General features: G+C 41.1%; 1 protein-coding gene across 1 annotated transcript; it reads right to left on the minus strand.

The window, feature by feature from the left end:
- Nucleotides 1-2754: 2754 nt before the first annotated feature.
- On the minus strand, nucleotides 2755-6106 carry LOC116313251 (nudix (nucleoside diphosphate linked moiety X)-type motif 19). The gene is given in 4 exon segments (XM_031730868.2): nucleotides 2755-3028; nucleotides 3137-3344; nucleotides 5325-5524; nucleotides 5527-6106. Coding segments are annotated over 4 exon segments (1179 nt in total). The 5' UTR covers nucleotides 6080-6106; the 3' UTR covers nucleotides 2755-2810.
- Between the last annotated feature and the right edge of the window lie 7130 nt (nucleotides 6107-13236).

A 13236-nucleotide genomic window follows, 5' to 3' on the forward strand; every position in this document is an offset into this window, starting at 1 on the left:
GTGAGCTACACACTTGGCAGACACAGACCACTGCATCATCACTTCATCTGGACTTAGATGGTGGGTTTCCAAGGCTGTGAGTTGCCATAGAAACCCTTAACATACTCTGCAAACAGCACAGAAGGTTGAGCAGCGTTATTTCAACTCACCCGCTTTCTGCCACCACCATCCTACACACACGGCACTCTGAAGCAGAAAGAGATGAGGTGTGAGGACAGGGGAGGGCAAAAGGGGACAGAAGTTCTGCATCTTTTATCAAGCTGACAGGTAAAATATGTCAGAAAGATAAAAAACAGACAGGGCTGCTGACTCGCTACAGTGTGTCTCTTCATTTTTTTTCTGGGAGAAATGTTTCAATCAGATCAGAGTGACATTAAAGTACTTTTTCTGATGAACACAGGCGACATTATGACAGCATATTTAGATCTATCTCTTGTGCTGGTTCAGACTCTTCCCACTTGTTCTGGTCGTCTCAGCAGTCCAGCAGACAGTGGTCTGTCACATTTAAAGTGCACTTTGTGTTTTTGAGAGTTGATACCAAAAACAGTTACGGAAAAAAAAATCCTGTCTTAAAATACTGTACTGGAGAGATGTGAGAGACGAGGCTATGGGTACGCTGAGCCATATCGTGCCATCGGCCCCTCTGGCCAACACCAGTAGGCGGTAGGGTAAAGTGTCTTGCCCAAGGACACAACGACCAGGACAGAGAGAGCAGGGGGATCGAACCGGCAACCTTTTCGGGAGCCATAGATATTTTTTTTCAACTTAATACAGAAGAAAGAACATTATGAATAAAGTGGTAATATACTTTATTTACATTTTAAATTTTGAGGTTGAATTAGTGAAGGTGCACTTCTGAATTGCACCTTTTCTAAAATGGTGACTGGTGCATAATGTACTGGAACTCTGGGGGTGAGTTCAACCAATGGCCTCTTTTATCTCAAATTAATTTTGTATCTGTACAAAGCTTGCTGTTATGACAGTTAAGTGAAAGCTGAAAGCTAAAAGAATTTTTTAAAATCTTTGGATGCTCATGTTCCACAAAAACAAAATTTGTCATGTCTTGATTTCATTTCGGACATGACAAATCATATCCAGACTTTTACTTCAAATCCTGGTTAATAGGAACTGTTTTCTCAGATGGTTTAACAAACTACCTCACACCACCCTCATGGAGCCTGTGTCTGGCTGTTTGATAAGAAACATGCATGATTAGCCCTTTTGAAGTCTATTTGAAAGAACAGAAGAAACACTTCCAGAGCTCTGGTAGTGTTTCTCCTGTTTCTTTCTCATATAAAGAAGCAGATACCAATCCTGCTGCTGGATTGATGCTCTTCCACACTTTTGACGTTGATAGTTGTGAGATACAGGAAATTCTTTTAGACAGTATAAACAGGTATGCCATCCTGGAGGAGCTGGACTACCTGTGCAACCTGAATGTACTTTAGGTACTGTTTCATACTACCAGTATTGACAAGGACACTACTGAAAAATCACAGCAAAGGAGAGGAAGCACTCATCTGTGGCCACCACCTTTTTTTGTTATTGCCCCTCCAATGCATGTGTTATCACTTTGATTTGCACCAAAATTAATGAAATTGATTTAAAGCAGTCTATGTCTCTATGTTCCCTACAATATGCCTGAAAGTTAACTGACATTGTGTTATACTGTGATGATTGAACTGAATTGAGAGCCTCAAATTTAATAGGACAAACCATTTGGCTCATTACTTATGCCCATCACAAATAATCATAAGATATAGCACAAAAAGGCGGGTTAAAACTGCGTTATTGAAAAGTTAATATGAATAATGATTAAATATGCTCAATAATAAATTCATTTATATTGGCAAACATCCTGCATGGCCCTGCATGGCATTTACACAAAGTATTTCTCACAAGGCTTCAATTTGTCCTGAAGGACACCGTTCTGGAAAACTTCCACTTATGCACTCATCTAGACAAGGACAACCATGAACACACACAAGAAGACACTCATGTTTGTCAGCAGCTTTTATGTTTAAATTAATCAGGTTTAACACATTTCATTAACAGCATTGCTGTTTTCAATCTATATTTCCAGTAATAAGCACAACTGATCAAACACAGCCTTCAGCTTTCATTACAACAACTGCGACGAAGTTTGAGGACACTCTGGTCCTCTGTATAGTCATGAAGAACATGTCTTGGGATCACAATAACCATATATAAATTTTTATTGGAACAAAAACCTGACCTCTTAATGCATCTGTGTCTGTGCAGGCAGGTCTGTACAAATAAAAATCACAACTTGCTAAAATGGTAGCTGATTTAGTTTGTTATAAGTGCAGCAGTTTAAATAAAATCATAAAAATGCATGTTTTCACAATGAAAATTATTATGCTGCTAATAACCATAACTCTGATCTAATCTTTAAACTGCATATACAATTTTTGAAGTTGCTTTTGGTCCTGATGTAAAAGCAACTACACACTGTAAAACAGACACGATCACTGCCATGATTTAAATGAGCTTCCTGGCAGGTCCTGCAAAGTTTGGCTCGAGCTGAAGACTGAATGTCCTTTTTCTTCTGTCCATGTTTGTCTTCTTCTTCTCTTCCAGCTTCATGTACTAGGAATTTCTACCCAAAACAAACCCATCTGAACAACATTAACTCTCAAAGCACTGCAATATTTCTAATTTAAATTAACATAAAATATACAGTGATGGAAGCGACATGACTGAGACCGATATAAAAATATGACTGTAAATTTGTCTGGTTTTGTGACTTTTTATTTCATAGGCACAGGAGGACAAGGATCACAGGGTTGTCAAAGCTGACTTTTTGAGTCATGTGACACTGCTGAATGTGCAACAGGTAGGACGTGGTTGTATTTTGGAGTGATGGTGATCTGTAGCCTTAAAGTGTATCGATCTGATATGACAATACGGTGGAGCGGCGAAGCATCCTGATGATCCTTTGATGGAGGGACTGTGTTTTTCGCAGCTTCAGAGTCTCTTGGGCTGTCCACTGGATAAAGTTTATCACCTGGATGAGTAAGCAGTCCAAGAGAAAAAAGCAGAGAGAGAGAAAAAAAAAGATTAAACTACCATAGATAGGTGTAAATCAGTGACTCTATAATGATAAAATCTGCACCTGGCAGCAGCGATATAAGGTGTTCATCATTTGATACAACAACGGGCATCCACTGCTCACAGCCCGCTGTTGCACGCTGGCTGGCGAAGTTATGGAGATCATTTAGTAGAGGGAAGCGGCACAGGCGGCTGAGTTCATAGAACTGTGGAGGCGCAATCCACAACTTCTGTGCCTGGTAGCTCTGCAAGATCTCTGAGGGTGTGGACCACTGAAACACACAGATGGGGTTAGTGTTTTAGAACTGCAGCACTGTGATCTTACCTTTGATTTGGTACATAATATCGATCAGCTGGTGCAAAGACACCCGAAAGAGCTAGTGTCATTTACCCACTTAAACTAGTGTGTAGCCACATTTTCTGTGTAATTTCAGCTGCAAAATCTCATTTTTGAATTACTCACGCTGACTTATCCGTGTGTAATCAGTGGCACCTGGAAGATTTTAATGATTGGTAGAGGAATTGTATGAAGAAGTTCAGTGTCAGGTGATATCAGTTCTTATCTTGGGAGGTCAGAGAAGATGCTAGCCTCACAGTGTGATTTTCTGAGATCACACTTTTTTTTATGAGGAACATTATTTAAGAGGCAAGTTGACTGCACTGGGAAAATTTGAAAAGGAACAAGTATCGAGCCGCTTCTTAGGTCTATGACATTTTCCAACTGTGCTTCTTTAAAAAAAAAAAACCAACAAAAAAAACCAAACTCTGTGTCGTAAAACAGAAATCATGATTGTCAAGAAACTGATTCACAAGGCGGTAAGCATCACTATCCAGAATTTGGAGGCGTTTCCGTCAGTGAGGGACAGGAAGTCACTGAACAAACTGCTTTCCACCACGGACAATCTCACCCACTCCACTCTGGACTACTGAGGCAGCAGAGCTCCTTCAGACTGATTCAAACACACTGCCATAAAGAATGATTGTGGAAATCAATCCTATATTTCTCTATAAAACTGTACAATAAGGTTTTGTTCTGTCACAGGTGAACATACCTGTCAGGAATAAGATCTAAAACACACATTTTTGTATTATACCCTTTTATGTTTACTTTTATAGTGTACATATTTTTTGTAAATGCAATTTACACTATTCTCTTGCACTCGCTTCAGTTTTACTCTCTTTGTAATCTATGTAAATTTTTGTGCACTTACTGTGCGCCTGTGGCACTTATACATTAATTTGCTGTTGTAAAACAATCATTTCCTTTCTGCGATCAATAAAGTATTTAGTAGTGATTACTGAAAGATCTTAATTTTGCTCTCCGAATTCATTTCTTGTTTCATTTGGGGCATTTCTTTGCTTTACTTTGTGCTCTGGCATGGCATGGGCTGTGGACAAAAAGATCCGCAGGTCTGTCTAAGAAGAATAAATGAACATCTTTTGGGTTTTTTGGGGGTTTTTTTTTATTTGCTTCTCTCACTTCTCTATCATGGCAGCATAGGAACAAGCTGTAAGCAAAAGGTCGATAGAGGCTGTGATCTACCACACCAGGCAAGGCCCTCGGTGTAAGTTGTGCAAAGATGCTCCTGAGATGACCACATAACAGTAGCGTGCAAGATGCTAGCAGGCAGGGGATACATGGAACCCTATAACCAAGTGCCTGGCATAGTATACAGGGACATCTGTGCCAAGTATGGCTATATTATATCTTTGCTATATAATATGGCCATACCAAGAAATAGAAAAATCAGAAAGGAGCCACCCCTCACTGGCTGTAGCTCAGGAGTGAGTTGCTCTACCAGATCCCAGGAACAACATCTGCGATCTCGGTCTAGAAGAGCGTAGTTCTATGAAGAGCAAAGATACCGCAGAGGACCCTCAAGCTCCCAGAACTTTGGTAAAGGTCCTGAAATTTAAGGATACAAGGCCACCTGCAAGGCAAGTGTGGGATTTTCATATTCTGATTAAAATTCTAATTCCTAACAGTCCCAGCTCCTTTGTTGCTGTTTGTTGGTTGTGTATCCATATGAGATTATTGCAGTGCTTTTTAATATTTGGTGAGACCATTTGTAGGGCAGTGCAATGACCCGTGTTTTACCACCTATGGTTTTTTCGGGTTTTAGTTGGGATACTGTTGGATTATATTACTGACCCCTTTTTTAATGAATTGGTAAGCAGGTTTTGATGGTCACATGTGCGTTTCATGTGTCTATAAATAACATCAATTAATATGGCTGGATATATGTAATTACCTGAAAACGCTCAATTTCCTTATCATCTTGTAGCGTATGCGGGATCTCCTGCAAGCAGCAGATGAAGAAAGCTGTGTCAAACCTCGTCGTCCCATATCGGCTTGCTGGAGTCAGCCAGTTGCCCCACTCATGTAAAGCCCAGATGTTAGGCAACACCTGCAGCTCTCTGCACATCCTGATGAAGTTGGAGGGTTCTGGTTAACCAGAGCCCTCCACTTGGTGAGCTCACTGCTGCACAGATCATTCACCCCGTAGTGCTCAATGTAACCAAAGTCCTTTATGTTTTTTAACATTTTTTTCTCCTCTATTTTGGGAGCAACCAGAAGTACGCCAGATTCCTCAAATGTTTCCCTCAACGCGCAGATCCGGAGGGCGACTTCTCCCGGGATGGGAGAGCCTAGTTTCAGTCGGTCAGTAGCAAAGATCGGAGGTCTGGTCTCCAGATGCTGTTTGACACTTCTTAACCCGAAAGTGGGGGAGTTAGTGAAAGATCTGAAAATGTCCAGCCACTCACTGGAAAAATCCGACGCGTCCACCACGCCCCCAGGAAACACATAAGCATTGGGCATGAATCCGCTTTTACCGCTTCTTTTAAGCAGCAAAACGTCGTAGTCAAAGAGGGACCTGTGGTGCAGATGTGACTGTCCAGAGCTGCTTTCCCCTGTCAGCGGTGGTCTCGGGGTGAAACCACGCCCGCGTCCTGCAGCTAAAATCAAAGTGGCCGCCTCTTTCCAGTGCTTCAGTGTCGTGTTCATCCTAAAACAGCAGCGGTTTCATTCAGTCTAAAAGTCTAAAAGTTGCAGTCACTGACCTCTGTACTTTCACCGTCAGCTGGCTGGTAGCTTTGTTTTGGTGGAAGTCACATGATTCGGGGAGCTGGGGACAGAAGCCGTTATCGCCATCTACAGGCTGGAAGATCAACAAATAACACGATCCTTAAATACAATTTATAACAGTTTTCAGCATCTATCTATCTATCTATCTCATTTATAATGATGTGTCGTTGTTACTTTGCTGTAAAACTAGAAAAAAGTCTCTTGATTAAAGGAAACTAAATTGCAAAATGTAACATGATTTTAAATAGAAGCAAATATGTAATGTTACATGTAATGCCCTAAATCTTTTCCTCTCTATGTTAACTCATCATCCTTTATTGGGAAATGTTACGACCCGGCTCTGCTAGGCGACAGTGGACGTAACATAAATGAGCCCAGAGACCAGGGGTTTAGATAAAAAGAAAAACACAAGGTTTATTAACACAACTGAAAACCGTGAGTGAAACTCACTAGGCAGTAGGGGGCTTTAAACGAACATAACAAACAGCTCATGTATTCAAATAACACTAATATAACACTAGAAAAATTTGCATTTCCTGCGAAAATGCTGTGTGGATGCCGTAACGCTGAAGCTGTCTGCTGAAAAAGACAAAAAGTTGCAAAAATTGTATGGCAGTGAAGAAACTGGAAATTCTGCGGAAAACAGGTGAAGAAGCAGGACTTTTTGCTGAAAAGCGGTGAAAAGCCAAAAATTCTACTGAAAGGGGTAAAGACGGAGAAATTGCTGCTAAAAAGTGGTGAAAATTTTTTTTTTGCCCTGAGCAGGATTCAAACCTGACCCTCCTGGTCTAAAGGGGGCTAGTCATCTCACTGAGCCAAACTCATTCTCACAAGAAAAGAGATGGAGAGACTGACAATTCTGCTGAAATGAGCAGAAGCTGCTCAGAATTACGATGATAAGAAGTGAAATGGTTGAAGATTCTGCAGAAAAGAGGTAAATTAGCAGAATCTCTGCTGAAAAGAGGTAAAGAAGCAGAAAGTTGTGCTGAAAAGAGATGAATCAGCAGAATTTCTGCTCAAAAGATTTTTTTTCTGAAAACAGCTGAGATTTGTGCTGATAAGAGGTGAAAAGGCTGAAAATTTTGCAGAAGAGGTGAATAAGCAGAATTTGTGCTGAAAAGAGGTGAATGAGCAGATTTCTGCTGAAAAGAGGTTTTTGCTGAAGACAGCTGAAAAAGCTCGGATTTGTGATCAAAAGTGGTGAAAAAACTGAAAATTCTGCTGAAAAGGGGTGAAAAAGCTGAAATTTGTGTCGAAAAGAGTTAAAAAAGTTTAATTGTTAACTGAAAGAAATGTTGCCATAAGCGGGATTTGAACCCGGGCCTCCCAGTCTGAGAACGGCTGCTCATTTCATTGAGCTAAAACACAGCTCAGCCCGGCGAGCAGAAACAAGCGACCACATTGATAATGTGTTCCATTCATTTCAATGGGCAAAAATATTGTATAAAAAGCTTAATATTTTAAAAAGTATAATAGTTCAAAGTACAAAAAGATATAGCAGGAATGAGCAGAAATAGAATCTTGTGAAATTTGAATGGTGAAAATTGCACAAAAATTGTGGAAGTAGTTAAGCGGCAAAGAATGGAGCAACTTGAAGAATAAAGTATAAAGAGAAACAGGAACTCAATAGTGTGGATGCCTTTGAGGGCATCCACACAACTAGTCATCTAATGACAATCACCTAAACATCTCACAGGTGGCTACTCCAAAACAAAGGCTCAAATGGGCAGCAGTACAAAGGCAAAGGCAGGAGGGACAATCCGCACCGTCTGTTCAAATCAACAAGTCCCCCACGAACAAAGGCTCCTCAGCCTTTTATATTCCCCGGTAAATGCAGGCAGCCGTGTCACTGGTCCGTCGTGTTCAAGGCTCCTGCAGCAGCCAATGGTGTGAGTGGTCTGGCACACTCTGATCTGCATGAAGTTGGGGCGGGCATAGGTCCGGGCCAGCCAATCCCCCGTGAGTCCTGGAACACTTTGATTTCCATAGAGGAAGGCGGGGCCACCTGAGGCCAGAGGCCGTAACAGGAAAGGAGCCAAAACTGGTACTCTCAGCGCCACATGGATTTCTCCCAGCCAAGTAGCAAAGATCAGGTTGTGCGACAGACAGTGACATTGTTGCATGACCAATCAGCAGTGGCCTGGAGTATTTCAAGCTTCAGTGTCCTTCTGGATAGCCCCGCCCCCCATTCCCACAAATGTGGTTGTATAAAGTATAAAGTATAAAGCTGGTGCAAGTGTTGCTATGTCCGTTTTTAGACACATACACGATGCACATAGACTATGTAGCACTAACTGCATTATTTCTGAAACAAACAAACAAAAAACAACAAAAAGAAAACACATGCAGTATCCAGTGACACGTTTTACCTACATTTTCAAGCTACAAATAGCGGAATATGCAAATCTCTAAAAAATATAAATAATAATAAATAAATTTATATACAAAATATACAAATATATTGCAAATACTGGTATTTATTTATAAAGATGTGGGCAATCACATGAAATAATTATCCATCCATCCATCCTCATCCGCTTTATCCGAGGTCGGGTCGCGGGGGCAGCAGCCTAAGCAGAGAAGCCCAGACCTCCCTCTCCCCAGCCACCTCCTCCAGCTCATCCGGGGGAACACCAAGGCGTTCCCAGGCCAGCCGAGAGATATAATCTCTCCAGCGCGTCCTGGGTCTGCCCAGGGCCTCCTCGGTGGGACATGCCCGAACACCTCACCCAGGAGGCGCCCAGGGGCATCCTTGTCAGATGCCCGAACCACCTCAACTGGCTCCTTTCGATGTGGAGGAGCAGCGGCTCTACTCTGAGCCCCTCCCGGATGGCCGAACTTCTCACCCTATCTCTAAGGGAGAGGCCAGCCACCCTTCGGAGGAAGCTCATTTCGCCGCTTGTATCCGTGATCTCGTTCTTTCGGTCACTACCCACAGCTCGTGGCCATAGGCGAGGGTCGGGACGATCGACCGGTAAATTGAGAGCTTCGCTTTTACACTCAGCTCCCTCTTCACCACGACGGACCGGTGCAGCGTCCGCATCACTGCAGCCGCAGCACCAATCCGTCTGTCGATCTCCGGCTCCCTTCTCCCATCACTCGCGAACAAGACCCGAGATACTTAAACTCCTCCACTTGGGGCAGGAACTCATCCCCGACCCGGAGTGGGCACTCCACCCTTTTCCGGCTGAGAACCATGGCCTCAGATTTGGAGGTGCTGATCCTCATTCCCGCTGCTTCACACTCGGCTGCGAACCGTTCCAGTGCAAGCTGGAGGCCCCCACCGATGAAGCCATCAGAGCCACATCATCCGCAAAAAGCAGAGATGAGATTCTGAGGCCACCAAGTGAAAGCCCTCCGCCACTTGGCTGCGCCTAGAAATCCTGTCCATAAAATTATGAACAGAATCGGTGATAAAGGGCAGCCCTGGCGGAGCCCATCACCCACCGGAAACGAGTCCGACTTATTGCCGGCAATGCGAACCAAACTCTTACAACGGTTGTATAGGGATCGAATCCCCCGTAGCAGTGGGCCAGACACCCCATACTCCCGCAACACCTCCCACAGGACACCCCGAGGGACACGGTCGAATGCCTTCTCCAAGTCCACAAAACACATGTAGACTGGTTGGGCAAACTCCCATGCACCCTCAAGTATCCTTGAGAGGATAAAGAGCTGGTCCAGTGTTCCGCGACCAGGACGATGAACCGTACTTAATTATGTTTTTTTTTTCTGTAAAAACTGTATCAGGCTGAGGAACATAGGAGGGCAGCCAACTTAACTCAACTCAAGCAGCTTGAACATTACAGGCCATTTTAATGTGATGCTTAGTTCAAAATTACACTGAGTCCCTGAAAAGGTTAAGACAGGAACTGTCTCTAGGTGTTCTCGTTCAGCACATGCAAACACTTTTTTTTTTGCTTTAGCAATTTTTATTATCAATAAATTGCATATACTGGTACTTTTTTAGACTGCAATACAGTGGTTTTATTCCATTTTACTTCTTTAGTAATCATTAAGCTTTTATTGAATTGTGTAGCTTTAATGTTTTTTAAACCATATATATCTGTAAATATTTGTTTTCAACATAGCTCTACTCGTAAATCATATATTGGTAACTTACCTGATCTGGGTTTGCAACATAAAAATGAAAAAGCCAATAACACTTTAGAGTTAAAACTTTGATTTTCCAAGTATTCCAATAAAGGTTTATGAGAGTAAGGGACTGTTTCTGGAGTTTCAGTGAATGAAAGTGTCTGCCAGTCTGTCAAACTGAAAGGTCTCACTGCAGTAAATATTCTTACTTTCTCACAAATTGTTCTAAACTTTGTTGGTGAAAACTCACTCAGTCAGATCCTAAACCCCCTCCCCCTTGTATGTGTCTGAAACGTGGTCATAAGTTCTGGGTCTCAGGGTTACTGAGTTCATATGCCAGTGTGTTTTTGTGTTAGCAGATTATAACTGTGTCGGCGGCAAAGGTTCAAATTCTCCTAGAAGCGTTTTAAATATTTCCTTTGTATTTCGTAGGTACTCCAAAAGCTGCAAGAACTAGAGGACGCCAGTGTTTGAAGTTGTCCTATAGTTTCTCCCTCTTTGCATTTTAAATGGTTTATGTAAGTACTATATACTCTGAGTTGACTTCTAAGGCCTGATTTACCCTTGTGCTTGGAATCTTTGTAGAATTAGGACATAATCAGAATCAGAATACTTTATTAATCCCAAAGGAAATTAGGGTTACAGCCTATGTTGTTGGCAGACACTGTTGCTCCTGCTAGTGATATGTTAATTACCTTGTGGTTATGTCCCAGTGTTTTATATGCAGTGGCAGCTAATAGAAAGAAATAAAATCCTGGGACTCTTTTATGTGGTCATTTTTTTGCAGATGCAAACATAGTTGTCTCTCTAGTTTTTCCCTCTTGGTTAATTCCCTCACTTCCATTCTGATAGTTTCAGCAATCTTCCTCCAGGAATTTGTTGAGTCCTTTTATTGAAGATATTTTTGCTTAGATATTAAACATTATTGAGATGGGGATGGTTTTTCTCTCTCTGATAAATTCAAAAGCTTTCACAAAAAGTAGCCCAAAATGCAAAACTCAGTTGTTCTCGGGATTCTTTAGATCATGGCATGGTGTGTTGCTTTTTGATATCTTTTAAATTACTAGTTTGTTAGACAGGTTCTATTTATGTGATTTCTTTTTTCAACAGGTTTGGCAGTGATATTGAACTGAGCTTTCCCAAAAATGTGGTTAATCACATACAAGCGGAGCCAACTCAACTCAACTCAGCTCAACTCAACTTTGTTGAACATTATAGGCCTTTTTAATATCCTGCCAATTTCAAAGTTACAACAAGTACCAGGAACAATGAAGACAACACAATTTTTAATCAGTCATTAGAGGGTACATTCCTTTGTACTTGTTGCAGTAATCCTCCTCACCTTTGTTTTTTGACACATTGACGGTGTTAGAGTTAAACATCTCCTGGAGGACTGAATGTTCAGACCAGCATTGTTTCAGTGTGTTTCAATGTGCTGCATAAACCACAAAGAAGCACATACTGGCCTTCCCGGTAAGACCCAGTGAAGTGTGAACTTGTATAAATAATTGGTCCTGTGTTAACTTCTAAAGTTGTTGAGACACATAATGGATCCCAATCAGTATAAATATACACATTTGTAACTCACTCAAAACCAAATATAATTCTAACCAGATCTGAAGTTAGTTTGGTTTTTCACGTTATTATTATTTCAAACAAAATCTCAAAAATGACATAAAATCATTCCATCTCACTGATGGATCGACAGGCCAAAACACACAAAAGATACAACTAATAAAATACATGTGGACAGGGCTCAAATGAGAAACTTCAATGTTCTAAGAAGGACTAAAGATTAGAGACGTGGGAGTATATTTGATTGGTTTTTAGGTGTTTAATTGGAACTTTAGGATTATAATGCCTTAATCTACCTTATCATTATCACTGAGTAACAGATTAGGTGATCTCCATCAATATAATTTACTATTTATGTGAGATGTTGATGACACCCATAAACACACCCAAAGCGTGAACAAAGTGAGGCTTATACGTAACAAGGTTGAAATGGCTCCCTGTAGTCCAATCAGGGAGTGCTGTTGGTGGAAGACACAAGTCCTCCAACTCTTCCTTGATTGAGGTTAATGGATTTAATACTTGATAAAGCATTTTAATTAATGGCTTATATTTTTCTAGATCACATACAGAAAAACAAAAAACAAAAATGAAATTATTTAATATGGAGTCATCTTTGAATTTGCATCAATGCCTGCACAAATCAAACCACTCAAAATAAAAATTAAAAAAAGAGTGTTTGCAGACTTTAACAAGCTTCTGTACTTCGCTGAATGAAAGGAAGTACTGCTCCAACAAGAGATCTGTCAGTTTAAACATTGAAATTAAATATACAAGTCCTTCAAGAAGAAAATTCAACATGGATATGTTGGTAATTCTCAGTTAGCTGTATCTAAAAGTCGTGTAGGACATGGGAATATGCTTTGAAAATAGAAAAACAAGCACAACAGAAAAATGAAAAATGAATGCGCAAAAATTGTACTCAACATTTGTGAGAGAACTGAAAGATTTGGGCTAAAGGGATTTACATACAAAAAAGCCAAACAAAACCAGTACTAACACCTAAAGAAGAGAAAACAAGTTTGTAATGGGCTAAAGAAACACAGTCACAGAGTGCAGATGATCGGATAAAAGTGATGTTTAGTCATGAATCACGGATCTACATTTCCCAAGGCGACGACACAATTCCAGTAAAACTGAATGCCTGACGTAAACACGTGCATTTCCCCATTCATTTATGCAATGAGTCAGCATGTGGTAAAAGTTCAAGGGAGATGGCACCCACCACCACAACAACCTCCACAACAACCACCACAACAACTACAATCACATTTTATTTTTTTACAGGTACTAGTATTTTTTATTTGACTCTATGCGGCTATCTCTGTGCCGCTTTAAGACTCCCCCCCCCCATCCTGTGGAGCTAATAAAGGATTATTTGATCTTATCATATCTTATCTGAACCACAG

Source organism: Oreochromis aureus, linkage group 1 (assembly GCF_013358895.1).
Source record: "Oreochromis aureus strain Israel breed Guangdong linkage group 1, ZZ_aureus, whole genome shotgun sequence".
In the NCBI taxonomy this organism is placed as follows: Eukaryota; Metazoa; Chordata; class Actinopteri; order Cichliformes; family Cichlidae; genus Oreochromis; species Oreochromis aureus.